General features: G+C 42.3%; 1 protein-coding gene across 2 annotated transcripts in view; it reads right to left on the bottom strand.

Moving 5' to 3' along the window:
* Nucleotides 1-23,558, bottom strand: part of LOC106584892 (apoptosis-stimulating of p53 protein 2) — a 39,319-nt gene that overhangs the window by 6,689 nt on the left and 9,072 nt on the right. The window contains exons 2-13 of one of the 2 annotated variants that reach the window (XM_014170517.2): nucleotides 16,123-16,270; nucleotides 15,432-15,545; nucleotides 12,632-12,708; nucleotides 12,429-12,530; nucleotides 11,322-11,490; nucleotides 10,639-10,820; nucleotides 9,406-9,570; nucleotides 8,605-8,818; nucleotides 8,301-8,426; nucleotides 7,830-7,936; nucleotides 7,049-7,397; nucleotides 6,085-6,821 (exon numbers count right to left, since the gene is read on the bottom strand). In XM_014170517.2, the coding sequence (XP_014025992.2) occupies nucleotides 6,085-6,821; nucleotides 7,049-7,397; nucleotides 7,830-7,936; nucleotides 8,301-8,426; nucleotides 8,605-8,818; nucleotides 9,406-9,570; nucleotides 10,639-10,820; nucleotides 11,322-11,490; nucleotides 12,429-12,530; nucleotides 12,632-12,708; nucleotides 15,432-15,545; nucleotides 16,123-16,270 (2,490 nt within the window). Of the gene's footprint in view, nucleotides 1-6,084; nucleotides 6,822-7,048; nucleotides 7,398-7,829; nucleotides 7,937-8,300; nucleotides 8,427-8,604; nucleotides 8,819-9,405; nucleotides 9,571-10,638; nucleotides 10,821-11,321; nucleotides 11,491-12,428; nucleotides 12,531-12,631; nucleotides 12,709-13,759; nucleotides 13,945-15,431; nucleotides 15,546-16,122; nucleotides 16,271-23,558 lie in introns of those variants that run through there. The other variant, XM_045705277.1, reaches the window with a different exon arrangement.

The following is a 23,558-nucleotide window of genomic DNA, read 5'->3' on the forward strand; positions in this document are numbered from 1 at the left end:
CGCTTTGCTTTAGAATACACCCATCTAAACATACTTTACATTGTTTGTGAAATCGGGCATAATATCACTATAATCCGAGTGTTCATTTTCGGAAGTTGCTTTATTTCAGGGAAATCTAATTCTTTAACATTTTTGTTATCTTTTTTTCCTCAACTAGATTAAATTATTACTTTTCAATTCCACAAAAAACTACCACCCATCAAAATAAAGTTATATTTATTCGCTTTCTTGTGACGTAAGTGACGAGACTGTTAAAACCCAGACGAAGCTTTAGTGTTCTTATAGTCAACAGAAAGCCAATGTTTTCCATTGAGCCCATTTCAGCCATTACCGGGGTGTGTTTGACAGGTCATTACAAACATCTCCACAGTCGTAATGTTAACGGGAAAAAATTACAGGCACAAGCAAGGGTATGAAAGAGTCGCAGGAGTAAAATGAAAACCATTTAAGTGACGAGTAGGGCTGTGGCGGTCATGAAATGTGAGCCAGTTGTCATTCGAAAGACTACCGGTCTCACGGTAACTGACAGTTAATTAAAACCTGTTAGGGCTAGGGGGCAGTATTTACACGGCCGGATAAAAAACGTACCCGATTTAATCTGGTTACTACTCCTGCCCAGTAACTAGAATATGCATATAATTATTGGCTTTGGATAGAAAACACCCTAAAGTTTCTAAAACTGTTTGAATGGTGTCTGTGAGTATAACAGAACTCATATGGCAGGCAAGAACCTGAGAAGATTTCATGCAGGAAGTGGCCTGTCTGACAAGGTGTTGTTGTTCTTGCCTCTGTTTATTGAAGAGTCAGGATCTTAGCTGTAACGTGACACTTCCTACGGCTCTAATAGGCTCTCAGAGCCCGGGAAAAAGCTGAACGATGTCGAGGCAGCCCCAGGCTGAAACACATAATCGCCTTTGCCAAGTGGCCGATCAGAGGACAAAGGAATTAGGCGCGTGCCCGAGTCGACCCCATGCTGTATTTTCTTTCGGCTGTTTACCTAATTGCAGATTCCCGGTCAGAATATTATCGCTTTTTTACGAGAAAAATGGCATAAAAATTGATTTTAAACAGCGATGTACGGTAATGAAATATTTAGAAATCTTTTGTCACAAAATGCGCCGTGCGCGTGACCCTTATTTACCATTCGGATAGTGTCCTGAACGCACGAACAAAACGCCGCTGTTGGAACATAACTATGGATTATTTTGGACCAAACCAACATTTGTTATTGAAGTAGAAGTCCTGGGAGTGCATTCTGACGAAGAACAGGAAAGGTAATCAAACTTTTCTAATAGTAAATCTGATTTTGGTGAAGGCTAAACTTGCTGGGTGTCTAAATAGCTAGCCCTGTGATGCCGGGCTATCTACTTAGAATATTGCAAAATGTGCTTTCACCGAAAAGCTATTTTAAAAATCGGACATATCGAGTGCATAGAGGAGTTCTGTATCTATACTCTGCTGACATAATCTAATGTTTTGCTTTCGTTGTAAAGCCTTTTTGAAATCGGACAGTGTGGTTAGATTAACGAGAGTCTTGTCTTTAAATAGCTGTAAAATAGTCATATGTTTGAGAAATTGAAGTAATAGCATTTCTAAGGTATTTGAAAATCGCGCCACAGGATTCAACTGGCTGTTACGTAGGTGGGACGATTTGGTGCCACCTAGCCCAGAGAGGTTAACAAACATGTTTAGCATCTCCAGGCCTCCAAGCATACAGCCGGATACAAGCCGCTACTGTGCCTCTGGAACATCAATTTCTTTTATTTTTTATATCTAACAAATCTATTTAATATACACCATCACAATAAATCCATTATTTATTTTAGGCAGGTCTAAAACATGATTATGAAGGAAATGTATTTCAGAAGAACAGAATGATTTGACCTAGATACGTTATTTGGCTATGCGCCATAGGCTGTAGGCTAGTTCATTTAGTAAACAAGATATGTTTAGAATTCCTGTGCTATTATTTTATACAGTATTACATGGTTTTATAGTAATAAGAATAGAATTTAAAACTTACAGTGCCTTCGGAAAGTATTCAGACCCCTTGACTATTTCCACATTTTGTTATGTTACAGCCTTATTCTAAAATTGATTAAATATTATTTTCCCCCTCAGCAATCTACACACAATAATGACAAAGTGAAAAGTGTATTTAGAAATTGTTGCCAATTTATAAAACAAAACTGAAATATCACATTTACATAAGCATTCAGACCAGGGACTAGGAGACTAGCCAGGATAGGGGGAAGGATGAATGGAGCAAAATACAGAGAGAGATCTTTGATGAAAACCTGCTCCAGAGTTCTCAGGACCTCAGACTGGGGTGAAGGTTCACCTTTCAACAGGACAACGACCCTAAGCACACAGCCAAGAAAATGCAGTAGTGGCTTCTGGACAAGTCTCTGAATGTCTTTGAGTGGCCCAGCCAGAGCCCGGACTTGAACCCGATCGAACATCTCTGGAGAGACTTGAAAATAGCTGTGCAGCAACACTCACCATCCGACCTGACAGAGCTTGAGAGGATCTGCAAAGAGGAACAGGAGAAAATCCCCAAATACAGGTGTGCCAAGTTTGTAGCGTCATACCCAAGAAGACTCGAGGCTGTAATCTCTGCCAAAGGTGCTTTAACAAAATACAGTGTAAAGTGTCTGAATACTTATGTAAATATTTTTTATACATTTGCAAAAAAGTATAAAAAAACTGTTTTTTTCCTTTGTCATTATGGGTTACTGCATGTAGATTGATGAGAAAAAGGAAAATGTAGTCGATCTTAGAATAAGGCTGTAAAGTAACAAAATGTGGAAAAAGTCAAGGGGTCAGAATAGTTCCGAATGCACTGTAGCTGAATAAAACCAAGGATATTTTTCCTATTCCGGAGCAAGTGCACATATGAAGTGGCTATGTTGAGCGTAAAAGTGATCATTTGAAACAGGTCCTATACACTAGATTTAGCGTTATTTGATAACTTTTATTGTGAATGATATAAACCTTAGAATGTCTCAGAAATCAAAACATATATGGGCTGCATGATGCGACTATAGGCTATTGATGATTTAAGAAAGTGGCAAATATAGCTTGCCCTCTGTTCCTTGCCTCAGACTGCACATGCTGTCCTCTCATCAAGCGAGCATATTTTCACCCATCAGACTATTATCAATTTAATCTCGTCTTGACTAATACAGTACCAGTCAAAGGTTTGGACACACCTACTCATTCCAGGGTTTTTCTTTATTTTTACTATTTTCTACATTGTAGAATAATAGTGAAGTCATCAAAACAATGAAATAACACATATGGAATCATGTAGTAACCAAAAAAAGTGTTAAATGAAAATATATTTTACTTTATATTTTACCTTATGTAAAATTAGTATCGATTTAGAATGAATGGCCCCTTATCAAATGGCCAGGAACAGGGGCAAAAAACATTGCACTCGAATAGTGAATGGAGGCCGCTTTCCTGCCATGGCGGACTGGTAGGCTACTCCAGATTTATAGTGGAGCATGTGCTTAATATGAGCAGCTGAAAATAAATATAGTAGCAGTATCCTCTTTAGTGGCAACCATCAAAACCCTGCTTTCACACTGGATTGCATATAGAAAAGTCTGGGCTTATAAGAACACGCATTTCATATACAGGCCTATGCGTATACATAAGAACTAATATGCGTATTGGGGTTTTGAAAGAATCATCACCTCAGAAAGCGCTGTCCATTTCGTTATGTTAGGCTTTGAAACAACATCCACAGCGACCATGTTTTACACTCAGTTTCAACCTGCTGTTGAACTTCTTTCTTCAAATTGATCAATCATAGTGCGGTGAGTTTTAAAAGCATGATACTGTTCTGATAAGTGGTTGATGTGATTTGATTGCATTTATGTCAGAGTGGTTAGACTAGAGGAACAATAGAGCGCTGAGTACAAGGTGAGTTGGGTACTACCAACGCATGTCCAGTGTATAAAAGGAGATTACCGTGACTCAATGGTTACATGGAATTTTACTGCGGTCATGACTCATGACTGCCGGTGTGGAGGTAACATGGTCACCGCAACAGCCATACTGACAAGTGGATTTTACACCCTTCAAACACAGATGGCTGAAAAAGACAGATCCTCAGGTGGGTGTATATGTTGTATACAGTTGAAGTCGGAAGTTTACATACACTTAGCTTAGTCATAAACTCGTTTTCAACCACTCCACTAATTTCTTGTTAACAAACTTTATCGTTTTGGCAAGTCGGTTAGGACATCTACTTTGTGCATGACACAAGTAATTTTTCCAACAATTGTTTACAGACAGATTATTTCACTTATAATTCACTGTATCACAATTCCAGTGGGTCAGAAGTTCACATACACTAAGTTGACTGTGAATTTAAACAGCTTGGACAATTCCAGAAAATGTCATGGATTTACAAGCTTCTGATAGGCTAATTGACATAATTTGATTCAATTGGAGGTGTACCTGTGGATGTATTTCAAGGCCTACCTTCAAACTCAGTGGTCTTTTGAAACATCATGGGAATATCAAAAGAAATCAGCCAAGACCTCAGAAAAAAATTGTAGAGCTCCACAAGTCTGTTTCATCCTTGGGAGCAATTTCCAAATGTCTGAAGGTACCACATTCATCTGAACAAACAATAGTACGCAAGTATAAACACCATGGGACCATGCAGCCGTCATACCGCTCAGGAAGAAGACGCGTTCGGTCTCCTAGAGATGAACGTACTTTGGTGCAAAAAGTGCAAATCAATCCCAGAACAACAGCAAAGGATCTTGTGAAGATAATGGAGGAAACAGGTACAAAAGTATCAATATCCACAGTAAAACGAGTCCTATATCAACATAACCTGAAAGGCCGCTCAGCAAGGAAGAAGCCACTGCTCCAAAACCGCCATAAAAAAGCCATTTTGCAACCACACATGGGGACAAAGATTGTACTTTTTGGAGAAATTTCCTCTGGTCTGATGAAACAAAAATAGAACTGTTTGGCCATAATGACCATCATTATGTTTGGAGGAAAAAGGGGGAGGCTTGCCGGCTGAAGAACACCATCCCAACCGTGAAGCACGGGGGTGGCAGCATCATGTTGTGGAGGTGCTTTGCTGCAGGAGGGACTGGTGCACTTCACAAAATAGATGGCCTCATGAGGAAAGACAATTATGTGGATATATTGAAGCAACATCAACATTTTAGTCATTTAGCAGACGCTCTTATCCAGAGTGACTTACAGTAGTGAATGCATACATTTCATACATTTTTTCCCCCCGTACTGGTCCCCCGTGGGAATCGAACCCACAACCCTGGCATTGCAAACACCATGCTCTACCAACTGAGCCACACGGGACGAAAAGACATCAGTCAGGAAGTTAAAGCTTGGTCGCAAATGGGTCTTCCAAATGGACAATGACCCCAAGCATATTTCCAAAGTTGTGGCAAAATGGCTTAAGGACAACAATGTCAAGGTATTGGAGTGGCCATCACAAAGCCCTAAGCTCAATCCTATAGAGAATGTGGGCAGAACTGAAAAAGCATGTGCGAGCAAGGAGGCCTACAAACCTGACTCAGTTACACCAGCTCTGTCAGGAGGGATGGGTCAAAATTCACCCAATTTATTGTGGGAAGCTTGTGGGAGGCTACCCGAAACGTTTGACCCTAGTTAAACAATTTAAAGGCAATGCTACCAAATAATAATTGAGTGAATGTAAACTTCTGACCACTGGGAATGTGATGAAAGACATAAAAGCTGAAATAAATCATTCTCTAGTATTATTCTGACATTTCACATTCTTAAAATAAAGTGGTGATCCTAACTGACCTAAGACAGATAATTTTTACTAGGATTAAATGTCAGGAATTGTGAAAAACTGAGTTTAAATGTATTTGGCTAAGGTGTATGTAAACTTCTGACTGTAAGTCACACAAACAATACATTAATCAAAATGGTTTCCCAATACCAAATATCTCACCATCCATGTACCCCAATATCCATACCAGCACACCTTTTAGTATGTTTGGCTAAAACATGACCTCATACTATGTTGTATGCTAGTATGGGGTATTTGGTGTGGCTACATACCGGTGGCAGAGTGACCTGTCCCGTGACCTCCGGTGCCTTCATGTTGAGGGTGTCCTCCCCCAGGTCCTGCTCCCCCGCGCTGGGGTATGGAGGGGGCGGGTAGGGCGGGTACTCCTCCAAGTAGGCTTCTGGCTGATGGGGAGGCGGGTGGCAGGGCTCCAGCGACGGGGGCATGGTGTGGCTGGAGGAGGAAGAGAGCTCTGGGATGGGCGAGAGGGGGGACACCTGTGCGTCTTCCTCGGTCTCAGCAAGGGATGCTGCAGCGGTGAAAACTTGGGACGTACCAGTGCGGTCTGAGGCTCCACCGGCACTGGCCCCCTCCTTCCATGTTCCTCCACCTTCACCCTCGTAGGGGGACGCCTCAACAGTCTCCATGGCGGCCAGTGTGGTCTTCTGATAGAGAAGCTTCTGGATGTTGGGCCCCGCGGGGCCCTCAGGCTCTGTGATGGAGCTGCGCTTCTTGAGGGGTCGCGGGGCATGGTGCAGCCGGCGACGCAGGGCTTCCAGGTCGGCGTCGCTGGGGTGCCGGTGAGGGTGCGAGATGAAGGGAAGGAGCTTGGTGGGGCTGAGGGGACGAGGGGCCCGCTCCGTCTCCTGGCCCCACTGGCTCTCAGGGGCCGGAGACGCCAAGCCGGGACCCCCCTGGTCCACCTCGAAATCGCCGGCCCCCGAATAGGTGGAGTCCTGGAGGAGCGACTGCTGCCCCCCACTGCCTGAGATGACTGGCTTTCCATACACTGTCAGAGAGTGAATGGTTAATCTAGCATGCTAACACAATCACCATTACATCTTTTAAAAGAGTGTAAGGCTGTTAAGTAGGGAAATTTAAGGCAGGTATTTTCCAAAACAATAACAGAAAATGCAGAATGATTTGAACAAATTACTCAGTTTAGTAGCATAGTAAAGATCCAGGAGTCACAGGAGTAGCCAAGACACTACAGTAGCCCATGGCTCCTTCTCTCACCTCTGGGCTGCGTGCGTGTCAGAGTGCCCCCGCCTGTCCTGGGCTGTTGGGTGTACATGGAGTAGATGGAGGAGGCCGCCACCGTCTGTGGCTTCTGCAGGACAGGCACTGCCGCTGTGGACTCTGGAGGATCCGGGGTGAAGGGGCGCACCGTAGCCGCCAGAGGAGCCTCCTGCTTGGGGGGCAGAGGCAGGGTGTGGCTGTGGATGGGCGGAGGTGCACACAGATGGAGGGAGGCGGACGGTTTTGCCTTGCCCGGGAAGGTGCCCGTGCTGTAGGGCAGTTTGCCGAAGGTCGGGGGCTTGGTAGGGATAGGAGGTGGCACTTTGCCGAGAGCCTTACCACCCGCCTATCGAGTCAAGAAGACCGTAACATACATAGTATGATTAAAATTAAATGCATAATAATAACTGCAACAATGTCAGTTAACAGATGGTTTTATCCAATGCAACTGTTCAAACACATATCCAGTATTAAGTATGTGGGCCATGAAATCAAGCCTACAAATGGTGTTGCAAGTACCACGCTCCAACCAAAAAAACAATACAACCCTGTATATCAAAAATACATTGTGAAGCTGCTTCATTGACTAATCGGGCATTTATGGAAAAAGCTAAAAAATGGAAAGCAGAATAATCTATATCTCTGACCACATTCTCTGTGGGTCTGTGATCATTTCTAGGAAGAATGGAAGTCGGGTAGGGAGGAACATAGCAAGGGAGCATCTTTTAAGTATAATGTATGAACGTTTCTGAAATGCTTCTGAAAATCAGTGCAGTACCTGGGTATCCCTCAAGAGGTCCTCACTGCTCTGATTGTTCTGTGAGTGGACGGGAGGCGGGGTGTCAAACATAGAAATGTGACGCCCCTTTTGGGTCTCGGCATCTCCTGCGACCACAAAGGAAACCACATTAGAACATTATTAAAACCATATGACATCCAAATCATAACATTATTAGAACATTACCCAAACCATATGACATCCACATAAGAACGTCCACCAAACATAATCAAGATGGTCAGAACCATATACACATCCTAATCACTGTAACCTGGAGCCAGTCTTTATTTTGAATAGCATCAGTTTAATAAAACACTATACTACATTCATTTCTAAATTAATGAAATAACATGGCCTTAGCAAGAATTCCCTTCATTAATTCAAAATCGGGCAAATTTCTATTAGGATTTGTTAATTCATGTAGTGGAACCCCAACCCTGTTTCCTAGCCAAGTCGAAGGAAGATGGTTACCTGAGCCCTGTGAGGAGAGGCTGGACATGCGAGGCAGAGTAGAGGACATGCCATGATGACTGCCGCTGGACTCTGCACTGGAGCTGGACCAGTCGGACAACTTAGACGTCTTGGATGACTGAAAACCTGTCAGAGATAGGAGAAGTGTTAACACATGGAAAGAGCACTTGAATTGCAAAGGCAGAAATACACAATCTACTACTACACAGTTACACACATGCACACTAACACAGCCACAAGCGCACACATACAATCACAATTGAACACACACAAAGTAAAATCATCCATAACGAAACATTTTTACCTGAGTAGGGTTTAAGCGGTCTAGGAGGGGCCTTGGTGGATGAGTCTGGCATGGGTAAGGTGGTGGTGCCGTCGGGGTAAGCAGGCTTGATCAGCAGCTCCTGTCGGCTGGGCACCGGAGGCCCTGGGGCCGCAGTGGAGGACAGGATGTAAGGGCCCACAGCCGCCACCCTGGAAGGGCCACATGGCTGCAGGGCCTGGCTCTTTGTGGGGACCTGGAGAGAATGTTTGGGTAACACATTATCTAAAGTTAGCAGATATGATGCTTTATTAGTTGTTATTAGCATGTATGAGCCTTTATAATATGTTATGTCACCCTTTTGTAGGCCAGGGATGGGCAACTGGCAGCCCGCGGATCAATTTCCATAAAAATAAAAATAGAATAATAATGTTTTTAGGAACTCAGTCGGGGGCTCAACTTACTGCTGTCTCCGCTGTCAAGAGGGGGCTGCTAAAATGTTTTACTTGCATGGTGGGGGGGGCAACAAAATGTCACTTCGTGCCCCCAAAAGTATGGATGTGGGTACTCAGACCCTTGAGCCTCTGTGGACCCTCGTGATAAGTTCCGATTTTCTGTGGCCCTCACTCCCATCAAAGTTTCCCATCCCTGATGTAGGGATGCATCACATTTATCTCATGAACTGTGAGGTCTTGCATCCATAGCTCCGTCTATGAATTGGAGTGGTGATACATTTCCCTGGCCCCATTCCTAAGCTTAGTTCCAATAAATGTGGAGCTGATGTGGTCTGATGAACACTGCCCTAAGGGAACAATAAAGCTTTTGAACCTCGACTTGACTCACGGGCAAGTTCGCCTTCTGCTGTAGCGCTGCCTTCTTCTTCCACAGGCGTTCGCGGAGTTCGGCCACTCGCTTGTCCATGGTGGCCACCTCCAGGTTACGCTTGCTCAGACTCTCACGCTGCTGTTGCAGCTTGGCACTCTGGTCCTGGTTCAGCTTATTCCTCAGCTTAAATCGGGGGGAGAAGGGAGAAGGCAGAAAGAGCTAGAGTCAGCTTTATGTGTGTATAGCGATTTTCCCACTACTGAGCCAAACTAAGCTGAGCCAAACCAATCTCTACTGAGTTTGCCTGGTTACATATCCACCATAGTTGCTGGAACCGTGCTGAAAAGAAAACCTCAGAGCCAGCACTTTTGTTCTGGGGTATACACTATATATACAGACAAAAGTATATGGACACCCCTTCAAATTAGTGGATTCGGCTATTTAGGCCACACCGGTTGATGACAGGTGCATAAAATTGTGCACACAGCCATGCATAAAAATCGTCTGTCCTTGGTTGCAACACTCACTACCGAGTTCCAAACTGCCTCTGGAAGCAACGTCAGCAAAAGAACTGTTCGTTGGAAGCTTCATGAAATGGCTTTCCATTGCCGAGCAGCTGCACACAAGCTTAAGATCACCATGCGCAATGCCAAGTGTCAGCTAGAGTGGTGTAAAGCTTGCCACCACTGGTATCTGGAGCACTGGAAACGCGTACTCTGGAGTGATGAATCACGCTTCACCATCTGGCAGTCTGACCAACGAATCTGGGTTTGGCAGATGCCATGAGAACGATACCTGCCTGAATGCATAGTGCTAACTGTAAAGTTAGTTGGAGGAGGAATAATGGTCTGGGGCTCTTTTTCATGATTTGGGTTAGGCCCCTTAGTTTCAGTGAAGGGAAATCTTAATGCTACAGCATACAATGACAATCTAGACAATTCTGTGCTTCCAACTTGGTAACAACAGTTTGGGGAAGGCCCTTTCCTGTTTCAGCATGACTATGCCCCCATGCACAATGCGAGGACCATACAGAAATGGTTTGTTGAGATCGGTGTGGAAGAAATTGACTGGCCTGCACAGAGCCATGACCTCAACTCCATCGAACAGCTTTGGGAATTGGAATGCCGACTGTGAACCAGGCCTAATCACCCAACATCAGTGCTGTGGTTATGATGTTATTTTGCAGATTCTACCTGTAAATGCCGCAAAAAGAAACTTCTGTGGAAGCAGACAAATCTGATCTTCTCTTACCTGCAGCTCCTTGTAAAGACGCTCCAGCTCGCCGGCGGAGCTCGGGCCGTCATGAGAGGACTCCATCTTGACGCTTTTCAAGGTCTCCAGCTGCCTGCTCAGCTCCTCCACTCTCGAGACGGCCACCAGGAGCTCGCACTGCTTACTCTGAAACAGCCCATTCATCTGCTCTATCTCCTCCACTATACAGCCAGGCCCACACACACAAATCAACAAACACACGCAAGCACAGACAGACATGCACATTAGTCAAATTTCAAAGAATGCTAATGATGTGTTAGGTCAAACCAAAATCGAAGGTTCCGTTAACGTCAATATTTTATCTTAAACGTGTTCTGTGAACGTCTGGTATGGTAGATAAAAAAATTAAAACATTTCAGAAATGTTTTAGCTAACATTGCACTAAATTGCACCTTCAGGTTCCCATAACCGTCAGGTGTACATTCTCAGAACACACAGATAGCTGGACAAAATAATATTCTGGATACCTAAACCTGGAATCTTCTTTTGAACCAAAAGTAGTTAGCTGGTTGTACACTGTAGGACTAAGCCAATCAGCTAAAAGATATGTCAAATGTGTCTAGTAGGAAAAAAACATGTCACCCAGAAAGCCCTACTCAGCTCCTTCCCCAAACCCCTCTTCATCGAGTGTCTTGACTCCTCGCTCTCCCCTTGGCACTGACCCAGTTTGCTGTTGCTGAGGCGTTTCTGCTCCACTTGACCCTTGAGGGCCCGCACCCGCCGCAGCTTGGTCTCCTGGTTCTCAGCGTTCTCACGAAGCTGCCGTAGTCTCTCATACTCCGACGCCTGCTGCTGCTTCTCCTGCACCTTCAGGTAGCGCAGATGTTGCTCCTAGCCGACCAAACGAGAAAACATTTTCAGATTAAAGTTTTTAATAATACTCACATGGTGTATTAAAAGTAGTCAAAGTAGTAGTATTTGGTCCCATATCCCTGGCACACAATGACTACATCAAGTTTGTGACTATACAAACTCAGCATTTGCAGTTTGTTTTGGGTGTCTTTTGTATCATGTCTTGCCCAATAGTAACTAAATACGGAATAATGTATTGTCATTTTGGAGTCACTTTAGTGCATGTGAGAATAGAAGGTGCTTCTGAACACTTCTGTATTCACATGGATGGTGCCATGATTATGAATTAATCATAAATGAAGCATGATGAGTGAGAAAGTTAGAAGCCCAAAGATGATTCCTCCTCTCTCGATAAGAGCATCAGCTTAATGACTAAAATGTAAAATGCTAACCTTCCCTGTTACTGGTAATGGTGAGAGGTTAGCATCCTTTATTGTAGCCTTTGTAACCTTCTAACTCAGTGTAGAACACACAGCCCTTCCCATGTCTTTATTAATAAAGACAAGTATTTTTCTTTAAAGTTTAATAAAGAGAAGGCAGAGGAGACAGTGCGAAGGAGAACTGTCTAGGAAGAAACCTTGACAGGAACCAGACTCTAGAGCAAGCCTATTCAACTGGAAGCCTATGTCAAGCTAATAAGAAAGGGGAAAAAAACACTTTTTTTATTTGACATTGTCTCATCTAGAGCCCTGCCATACAGGCCCATCTGCCTGACGCTGGCCTAGGTATGAGACAAGGTGAAGAATTAGATGTCTCTACCAAATGAGTCAATGGGCTTGTTTTGATATCGACTGCACTGATGTACAAATCCCCTTGCATCATAAATAACTACTGATTATAATTTATAGCCAAGTTGGTCAGTCACAATTTACCCACAACGTATCATGCTCTCCAACATGGCCAATGTCTTGCCCTACCTTTGAGGCCAGGAGCTGCTGCTGCGAATTGATCTGCTGCTGTTGCCGTGACGCCAACTCCTGCAGCTCCGAGAGGGTGATGTCCATGCAAGGTGGTGCCACCTGGGGGGGGTCAATAATGACAAAGAATGTGTCACACCATACCATTTAACCATCGGCTTCTATCTTCCTTCATTTTACTGTAGTACCGTTTTTGCACTCACCCCATTCTCCATGCATCGGTCCACAGGGACCTTGACCATGTTCCTTTTAGTGGAGTGATCGGAAACCCTTGATCCGCCTATACAAGATAAAATACAGCGGTCTTGTGAGTGTGTGTGTGTTTATATCTAACTGTTGAAGAGGGACATGCATTTGCTTCACAACTGATCATGGGAAGTATAAAAAGAGGTAAGAAGTTAATTGCTATTTGGGGAAAATTCCACATTCGGAGGTATCTTTGTTAAAAGGGGGCTCCAATTTGTTTGTGTATTACAGTCTGTTTATGACCAAAGTTGGAACAAACATGACCGGGAAAACCGACAAGACCCGAGTACTGCACCATTAATAGGGGTCATACTCTGAGAATACGGGATGAAAAGGACAAGCATGAGTTGTAGAACTGCACATTATGTAATAACTGGTGGAGCAGCCAAAGAACCAGGCCTCTTCCACAGAGTTGCTCTTCCCTGCCAGTGTCTGACAGTTATGCAATGCCGTTTTGCGAACTCCTTATATGGGTAACCCAAAAAGGCTGATCCCTTTAATAAGCTCTTTGGGGGTCACAACTCAGGCTTATTAGTTATACAACCCAAATTCTACACCTTATATGGTAATAACGGCACAAGCTAAACAGGGAGCCAAGCCAGACTGGTTGTAATTGACTACAATCGTGTCCCAAGAACAAATAATAAAGCCTTTGTGCTGTGATATCCCTTGCACTGTTCTGTTGCGTAATATGGCTTTGTCCTGCGTAGGGGGCCGTTCCAAGCAACTAGAAATCCAAACACATGGAACTACACAAGGTTCTCAAATGACCAGAGAGCCTTGGGTTAAGAAAGACATGGTTTTCTGTTGTTTTTAAGTTGCATAAAGGACTAAGTTATGCGGGGGCATCACATAGTGATACCATTGAAAAGAACATGTCCTTGGCTAATCGTCTCATGAAAACGCAACGCGGATATTCGCAGAAGAAATTACAAGCACAAAACTAAAATCACAGCAATGAAAGTAGTGTACTGTTTCCTATCGGCTCACTTTAAACATTAACATGGGCGTATTCATTACACCGATTCTGTTGCAAAACGTTTCTTAAATGGAAGCAAATGGAACAAAAACGGAGAGGGACCTACCTGAATTTGTCCAATATAGACATGTTTTGCTCTGTTTAAGAACCAAACGGAAGTTTGGTTCTTAAACGGTAAACGGTTTCCGTAATGAATAATACCCCAGCTGAGAGGGCGGTTAACGGTTAGCATGCTACAGTACCTAAGACTACAAGGTGAAGTTGTTTAAAGGTGTTTACACATGTGGAAGCTAGGTGAATTGCAACAGGACTAGGCTGCATTCAAAACAAATATCTCCCCCTTCCCCCGCAACATGGCGGAGACTAGTGCTTGAACCTTTTCCTTTCGGTTTTGGTCCACCAGCTTCAAACAGCAGTAAAAACTATATTTTTTGTTATTGGAAATATATTTCACAGCGATTTAGATGTTACAATGATTCCCTACACTATTCAGTGTTTGCTTTCTCACATAAACTGAAATTGAGTGAAAAGTGTAGAATTTTAGCACCTAGGAAATGACAGCGCAATTTCTACATTGGCCACTTGACCTGATGTCCCCTAAACACAGCCACAAAATCAGTTCAGCTTTCCCATTTTGACAACAGACAACAGAAATCAATAGAAATCAATAGGCGAATATCACAGCCAGTCACAACACTGGCAGTAAGGAATACTGTGAAACACTATCATTACACTATTACTGCAGATATACTTTGTAAATTTTCTGAAATTACAATGCAAAAATAAAATACAAATCCAATGTGTAGCACCTTTAAAGTGTGTTAAAGTGTTAAATATTGTACATCATATGGGGGTGTGTTCAAAAACTGGATTGTGTTATTACAACCACAACGGATGCTATGACAATAGTGCCACTGGTTTATGGCAAGTTCATATAAAATATACAAAATATAGAAGAAAATGCAAAAGCAGCATTAAGGATGGCTAAACAATCTTTCTGTCAGGCATTTACATAAGCCTTAGTATGTGTGGGCCATGTGGCACATCGGGTGACAGTGCCCGTGGCATATCATACCACCACACACAGGCTGCATCATGAATGGCATCCTATTCCTTATTGTGTACTACACAGTGACCAGGGCCCATTGGCCATTTGGGACGCAGCCACAGTCAGAAAAATCCTGGGTTACCTTTGGGCCTGAGAGAATGCAGGCAAGACAGAAAATTAGAGTGTACCCTGTTAAATAACCATGTTCCCAGCAGCTGCAAAACATCATGGCGATTTTAATTATCTCAGCGATGTTTAGAATGCTTGGCGCTGTGCCATGGTCAAAACCGCATGCATCACCAAATAACATGAAGATATACAATCTTATCACTCATTTTCTTTATCATTTTGAGTTGTTACTTCACGTGACAGTTATTCTAATCCATATACAAAGCAAAATTATTTAATTGATTTGGGAAAAAAAAGTCAAATCCAATTGTGACCATGTAACAACTCTAATATGGTAACAATTGTATTGAAATTCATCATCTCAACAATGGGGACTAGGAAGTGTGTCTGCCAGTTAGAATAGTGGCTGGCTGTATTGACTTTAGCTCAACTGTAATGGAATAGAACATTGTGTACACCACACACATAACGGCCAGTAAACACACCTGCCTACCCAGGCTTTCCCATTTTTCAGGCTTGACACATTCAGTTACCACACTATTTACCATCCAGGGTACTGGTGGGGGATGGGCATCGATAAATGTGTGTTTGTGGCTCTCACCTGACTCTCTGCAGGGTGCCCGGTCATGGCGCAGGAGGAAGCGCACCTCCCCCCTCTGCTGTCCCCAACGCTGGAGCACGTCCAGCATTCGCTCTCCGTCACCAATGGCGCGCTCTGGTGTGACAAAGAAAGATGCCTGAGTAAGCGGTTCTTGAGTCCAAGGCACGGTTCCATTTTGGTCCCTTGCCTCTTACCCCCAACCTTTACCCTTCAGGTATTCACATCTGACGGGATAGTGATACTGCTTTCACCTATTTAGCCACCTTTAAGATTAGTGAACACCGAAGTTGTAGGGGCTAAGGAGTGAAATGGAACTGGGCCAAAGTTGATATTGAATGAGATTTTTTTGGGTTCCTCCTAACCACCACTGAAAACTCTGGCCTTCGATTGGTTTCATTCAGTTCAACACTTTGATGAGTGCAGCCCTGCATAACATGAACCTAGAGTAAACACTGACATCAAAAGTTAACCAGGAAGTGTCCTGGCTGGTCTAGCAGTGATACCACAGCCTCACACATGACTACGGTGTTGGCATGGGTTTGAATCTGGCCCATGCCCTTCTAGCACCTCTCCTACTTTACTGTCTCTTTTTACTGTCCAATAAACTTGATCCTTAAGTAGTTGTCACTTCACGACAAGCTTAAAAGGCATAAAATTGACAAGACTGAGTCAGAACCGTTCTGAAACTCACCTGAGCCTCGCCACATTTCAGCTAGGTAGCATTCTCCCTCCCCCGGCTCCTTGCACAGCTCCACCACATCACAACACAGGGTTTCCGGGGTAACGGGCACCTCTGTGAAATGCTGGTCATTGTTGCTGAGGTACACGGTGAGGAACATCTAAGACAGACAGTGGAAAATAGACCATTAGAACAGTGTTAGAGAACAATGGGGTCCAACCCCAGACAAAGACTGAGCCAATTCAGAAACCCCCACTGCAATGGGTTTTAGTGAGAACAGAATAAGTAGCACATTAGGTCCCTGTTCTATTTGAAACAAACAGATGGTCAATGTCTATTTTGGGTCCAAAAATCTTAAAGGGGAGTCATTTGTCAATGTGGTCTTTTTTCCTAATAGGGGCAATTCCACGATAATGGAATTGCACTGACACTGACATTTCTTACTTAAAATGTATGCCAAACGAAAACCATTGATTTAAAAGTTTAACAAACCACACAACTCTATGCACAAGGACTACTTTTAACAGTTTACACACTGAAAATAATTTACTGGAAGAACTGTGCAGATGCAAAGTTTTTAACTGAAATTCTGTTACCATCTTCTCAGCTTGTGACCACATTTTCCAAACACTTGGAAAACGTGGTCACAAAAATCTGCTCCAAATTAAGATTCAAAAGATGTCTGCAGAAAGAATGGGATGTCAGCTATGACATGACACTGAGTAAAAAAAATAAAAATATTTTGGTTATTGAACTGTATTACATTAAGTGAAGTAAATTTACACACGGTAACAGAATTGCATCATGGGTCCTTGATCTATGCTACACAGAAATGCATAAATCCTAAATCCATACACAAAGGTGCAATATCATGCATTATTCTACACACTGGCTATTATTTTAATGAGCTCCACCACCAAACAAGACCAAATCTGAACCAATCATAGATGTCTATTTTTCACAAGTCTGGACATCAAAGTACAGCACAGTAGAGCTATGTAGTATAGCACAGAACAGTAAGTATAGTTCAGTACAGTAGAGTATAACAGTACACAAGTGTAATGTACCTTACACTACTGTACTATATTCTACTTTTATTTACTGTACTATGCTGAATTTACTGTACTGTGTTGTCCAAACTTGTGAAACATAGGCGTCCGGACCAAATCTGAACTAATCGTGGACGTCTATGTTTGGGCCGGTCCAGATGTCTGTGGAAGCTGAAATCAAGACTGGTCCGGACCAAGAAATGACGTCTGTGGACGTTGAAATCAAGGCCAGGGCGGACTGACCAAATAAAACATTGAAAGAGAGGGGGCTCATGGGTAGGTGTCAGTAAGAGCCAGGAGAGGTGACATTAATTAGAGATAGAGAAGAGAGGTTGTCCAGACTTTTCACACTCTTGCTTTGACAACCAGATGACAGAAAGGAAGAAAAATGTATCAGCTGAACATAATAGTATGCCAGCGAAAGGGAGAACAGTAGCAGGCGACAACTGTTGTTTGTGACTACTATGATTTACCATTGTAGCCAATTCAATTGCAGACATTCCGTTAACAATTTTTTTGAAATTCTGTTACCGATTTGGTGACAGAATTTAGTTTTAAACACTTAATAATTCATGAAAACAAAATTGATATTTGTAAAAACACAAATTAACTGACGGAGCCTATATAAAAAAAACTAAGCCCCGGGGCCTGGGATTTCTTAATCCGCCCCTGCTCATGAGGGAGAGAAATTTGAAATTATCTTAAAGATATGTGGGTTTTTGGTAACTGAATTTTAAAAGGCACATGGCAATGTTTCTTAAACTTACATAAGGCAGAAAAAGTTAAATCCTAAACAAAAATAAATGCAACATGTAAAGTGTTGGTCCCATGTTTCATGAGCAGAAATAAAAGATCCCAAAAAATGTTTTTTTCTCAAATTTTGTGCACAAATTTGTTTACATCCCTGTTAGTGAGCATTTCTCTCTTGCCTAAATAATCCATCCACCTGACAGGTGTGGCATATCAAGAAGCTGATTAAACAGCATAATCATTACACAGGTGCACCTTGAACAATAAAAGGCCACTTAAATGTGCAGTTTTGTCACACAACACAATGCCATAGATGTCTCAATTTTGGGGTAGCGTGCAATTGGCATGCTGACTGCAGGAATCTCCACCAGAGCTGTTGCCAGAGAATTTAATGTTCATTTGTCTACCATAAACAGCCTCCAGTGTCATTTTAGAGAATTTGGCAGTACGTCCAACTGTCCTCACAACCACAGACCACATGTAACCACACCAGCCCAGGACCTCCACATCTGGCTTCTTCACCTGTGGGATCATCTGAGGCCAGCCACCCGGACAGCTGAGGCGTATTTCTGTCTGTAATAAAGTCCTTTTGTGGGGAAAAACTCATTCTGATTGGCTGGGCCTGGCTCCCCAGTGGGTGGGCCTATGCCCTCCCAGGCCCACCCATGGCTGTGCCCCTGCCCAGTCATGTGAAATCCATAGATTAGGGCCTAACAAATTCATTTAAATTGACTGATTTCTTTTTATGAACTGTAACTCAGAAAATCGTTGAAATTGTTGCCTGTTATATTTCTGTGGTGATATTAGTTGGCAGGGGTCTAATTCAAGATGATTGTATTTTGATGCATTTCTAATACCTTTTAAGACTTTCTGGTAGATGTTTTGTAAGACCCCTTTTCCATCTGTTTGACAATAAATCAAAGCCTTTGCTTATTCCTAATTTTGAGGATGGAAAATGGTTGAAACGCATATGCCTTAATTTCTCCAAAATAGACTCGTAGCTTTCATTTCATAGAAATTACCATAGGGAATTCCACAAATAAAAACGGTGTTGCTTCGACATCTGGAGTGAGCCAGCCCAAAGACAGAATGGGGACTTGACCTTTCACTAGATTCTACATAGGTCAATGGTTTCATTTCAAATGCGCAAACGCTGCAGCCAGGCACTGTGACAACTGTATATGGGGGACAATAAAGGGTTATAGAGCCAAGTGCAAGTCAGCAATTTCTTCGCACCATAAATAGCAGGCCAAGCCAAACACGCTCCACTGCCCAAAGGTATAGAGGATGCAAAAAGCAATCATTGACTTGTTGCTTTGTAGAGGTGGTCTGGCATGGGGCCTGAAAGGGCTATACCACTGAGATAACAGATGGGCTTTAGACTGAATATGCGTCCCAAATGGCACCAAAATACCATTTGGTACATATCCTGAGAGTAAGATGGAAGCTGTCCTGTAGACTCTGCCACTGCTGCAGCACTTAATTCCCACTAACAACCTACAGAACCTACCATTCAGAAAACATCTGCTTAAAACCAGTTATAATTTGGAGATAATCCGTATAAAATCAGGAGATTTAGAATTTACTAAGCTATCAATCGGAGTGGTTTTCAAATTCTTCGTCAGACTGAGCTGTCTACCAATTTCCTGAAATTTGTGGAAGGTTTTCAACCCTGAACCCATTCATGATAAATCTATGATGTCAAGTACAGGTGGATTATGGAAAGAAACATAATTATGTTGAGGCAACAGTATAAAATAATAAAGCCTTCCACATCCGCCACAAACATCTGGCATTTCATAGAAGTGGCTGAGAGACACGTAACAATGCTAAACCATTTCGCAATGCCGACTGATCCGACATTTGTGAAACCGAGGCACAAGCTTGCCAGCTGATACTCCACGCATCAATTCAAGTATCCGGTTTGAAGCAGCTGTGCACTAAAGTAGAAAAAAAATAAAAAATAAAGCCTTTTTTGTCCTCATTTAAAATATGCTCTCAATTTGGGCATTGGATCGGACTACAGCTGGCGATATGACTGACTGCCTTTCTGTCCTAGTCACACTAGGAGTACAAGAAACAAGAGACTGGTAATTAGAGTTAGGATAACATCATGGCCATGTGCCCACTTAAAAGGTAGACTCCGCCATATGACGTCATCATGCAAAGCCAGGCAACTTCCTGTATGCAGAAAACAAGATTATTAATATCTGCAAAAAGACGACTTCCAAACTTTCAGCCTCCCTTGAGACATGCCCACATTGGGGAGTGGAAAATAGAGGCCAATTCTCAGTTTGTTGTTGTTGATTGAGGAAGTCACCCCACTTTGCATGACAATGTAATTTTCCTAAGTCTACCTACAACACTTTAAATGCATTCCTCTCTATAATAGTTTTAGGAGAGAATTAATAAATGTTTAACCTATTTTGCATACAATTCCAGGGGTAAAGCTAAACTCTGACATTTCACCATTGTATTTCATTGTATTTTATATTTATTCAATGATGAAGTGACACTTAGCCTAAGTGAGACTACAGTACCTCTCTGCACAGCTGACTTTTCCAGTTTCTCTGAAGGGTCTTTAAAGAGCCGCTGAACACGCCGATTGGCACGTGTGTTTTCCTGTTGCTCATTAGAAACACAGGATTTCAATCTTGGAGGTGTATTTTCTGACCGATTCCACGTTTGGTTAATGTTATCCCCCCCATTTCACGTCCTCAATCTCCAGAATAAATCTAATTTAACTCAATAAATAAAATGTGTACGTTTCTGCCGAGGATGTTATAGTTTCGCAATTTTACATCTAAGATGTTTGGGGCAGTATTTCTCAAGTAAAAAAAAATAATAAAAAAATAAATAAAATAAAAAGTGTGATGTGTTGTGTATCAGTTCTGCCCACAAGTTTTCTATGGGATTGAGGTCAGGGCTTTGTGATGGCCCCTCCAATACCTTGACTTAGTTGTCCTTAAGCCATTTTGCCACAACATTGGAAGTATGCTTGGGGTCATTGTCCATTTGGAAGACCCATTTGCGACCAAGCTTTAACTTCCTGACTGATGTCTTGAGATGTTGCTTCAATATATCCACAGTTTTCCTTCCTCATGATGCCATTTATTTTGTGAAGTGCACCAGTCCCTCCTGCAGCAAAGCACCCCCACAATATGATGCTGCCAACCCCGTGCTTCACGGTGGAAATGGTGTTCTTCAGCTTGCAAGCGTCCCCCTTTTTCCTCCAAACATAACGATGGTCATTATGACCAAACAGTTCTATTTTTGTTTCATCAGACCAGAGGACATTTCTCCAAAACGTACGATCTTTGTCCCCATGTGCAGTTCCAAATCGTAGTCTGGCTTTTTTATGGCGGTTTTGGAGCAGTGGCTTCTGCCTTGCTGAGCGACCTTTCAGGTTGTCGATATAGGACTCATTTTACTGTGGGTAAAATACTTTCGTACCTGTTTCCTCAAGCATCTTCACAAGGTCCTTTGCAGTTGTTCTGGGATTGATTTGCACTTTTCGCACCAAAGTATGTTCATCTCTAGGAGACAGGACGCGTCTCCTTCCTGAGCGGTATGATGGCTGCGTGGTCCCATGGTGTTTATACTTCCGTACTATTGTTTGTTCAGATGAACGTGGTACCTTCAGGGATTTGGAAATTGCTCCCAAGGATGAACCAGACTTGTGGAGGTCTACAATTTATTTCCTGAGGTCTTGGCTGATTTCATTTGATTTTCCAATGATACCAAGCAAAGAGGCACTGCATTTGAAGGTAGGCCTTGAAATACATCCACAGGTACACCTCCAATTGACTCAAATGATGTCAATTAGCCTATCAGAAGCTTCTAAATCTATGACATCATTTTTTGGAACTGTCCAAGCTGTTTAAAGGCACAGTCAACTTAGTGTATGTAAACTTCTGACCCACTGGAATTGTGATACAGTGAATTATAAGTGAAATAATCTGTCTGTAAACAATTGTTGGAAAAATTGTGTCATGGAAAAAGTAGATGTCCTAACAGATTTGCCAAAACTATAGTTTGTTAACAAGAAATTTGTGGAGTGGTTGAAAAACGAGTTAATGACTCCAACCTAAGTGTATGTGAACTTCCGACTTCAACTGTGTGTGTGTGTGTGTGTGTGTGTGTGTGTGTGTGTATGTATGTATGTATGTATATCTCAACAGCAAATGTATTTAAACTAACGCTGTTCATCAACCAAACCACACTTATACTAATGTATTAATTTATTGAGTGGTAATAGGAAAATGTTGGACTAAATACACATCTGAAGGAAGCCCATGCTTAAACCAATACAGAAGTGGGGGATGGTGTCAGAGGTTGATAAAGTGAAGAGAAGTAGGCTGTCACTTTCTATTTCACTGCACTGGGCCTTCATTTTATCATGTAGGGCAAGGGCTATGGGAAGCAGTAGGCACATTGGGGGATCTGAGTGAGCCTTGAGGCCATCTAGGACAATCAGAGATTAACTGGACACTACTTGTTAAGGCTCATTTGACAGTTGATATCTAAAAAGGACTGAAAATGCAATAAAAATGCCCAAACAGAAAGAGCTTTATATACAACTACAATTTTGAAATAATTAGGTTTTCCATTTTCTAGTTCTTTTTTGTTTGTTTTTTCAAAGGGGACGCAGACATTGGGGGCTTTTGCTAATTCCTTGGCATGTCCCTGTTTGCTTGGCACCACTCACTGAATGCATGGCATGTAAAGAGATCTGTTGTGCTTTTGTAATACTTGTCGAATACAAATCGACCGAACATCAAATTACATGCAAAGTAGCACACTTGTATTTCCATACACAAATGTATAGGTGAGCTATCATTGCTGGCTCTTGGCCTGCATCCCAAATTGCACCCTTTTCCCTATATAGTGTAATACTTTTGACCAGGACCCATAGGAATATGGTCAAAAGTAGTGCACTATGTAGGGAAAAGGTTACCATTTTGGATACACACTTGCAGTGGATGACTAAGCCTTTAACAGAATAGGGGAAATCTTACTCTCCCCTCAGAGAATAATCAGTCCATATGGAAATGTGGCTTTTTTTGTTGTTGAATGGGCTCCAATGACTATGTCCTTGTGCTATCCCCCACGGTGGACGTTCCATTGATCTCGTACTGTATGTACAAGTGGGGTCCGAAATTATTAACACCCTTGATAAAGATGAGCAATAATGACTGTATAAAATAATTCAAATACTGAGTTATATTGTATGCAACAAAATAATTTGTGAAACTATAGAATTGTATACATTTGCTTAGAGAAAGAGATTTTGTTTATTAACAAGTAATATTAAAAAAAAACTCTAAAAAGGTGGGGGTTAAAATGATTGACACCCCTAAAGATTCTTATAAATAAAGTAGTCAGAAGTGTAGTATTTGGTCCCATATTCCTAGCAAGATATGACTACATCAAAGTTGTTGGACGTAAACTCAGCAAAAAAAGAAACGTCCCTTTTTCAGGACCCTGTCTTTCAAAGATAATTTGTAAAAATCCAAATAACTTCACAGATCTTCATTGTAAAGGGTTTAAACACTGTTTCTCATTCTTGTTCAATGAACCATAAACAATTAATGAACATGCACCTGTGGAACGGTCGTTAAGACACGAACAGCTTACAGACGGTAGGCA

Source organism: Salmo salar, chromosome ssa02 (assembly GCF_905237065.1).
Source record: "Salmo salar chromosome ssa02, Ssal_v3.1, whole genome shotgun sequence".
NCBI classification, from domain to species: domain Eukaryota; kingdom Metazoa; phylum Chordata; class Actinopteri; order Salmoniformes; family Salmonidae; genus Salmo; species Salmo salar.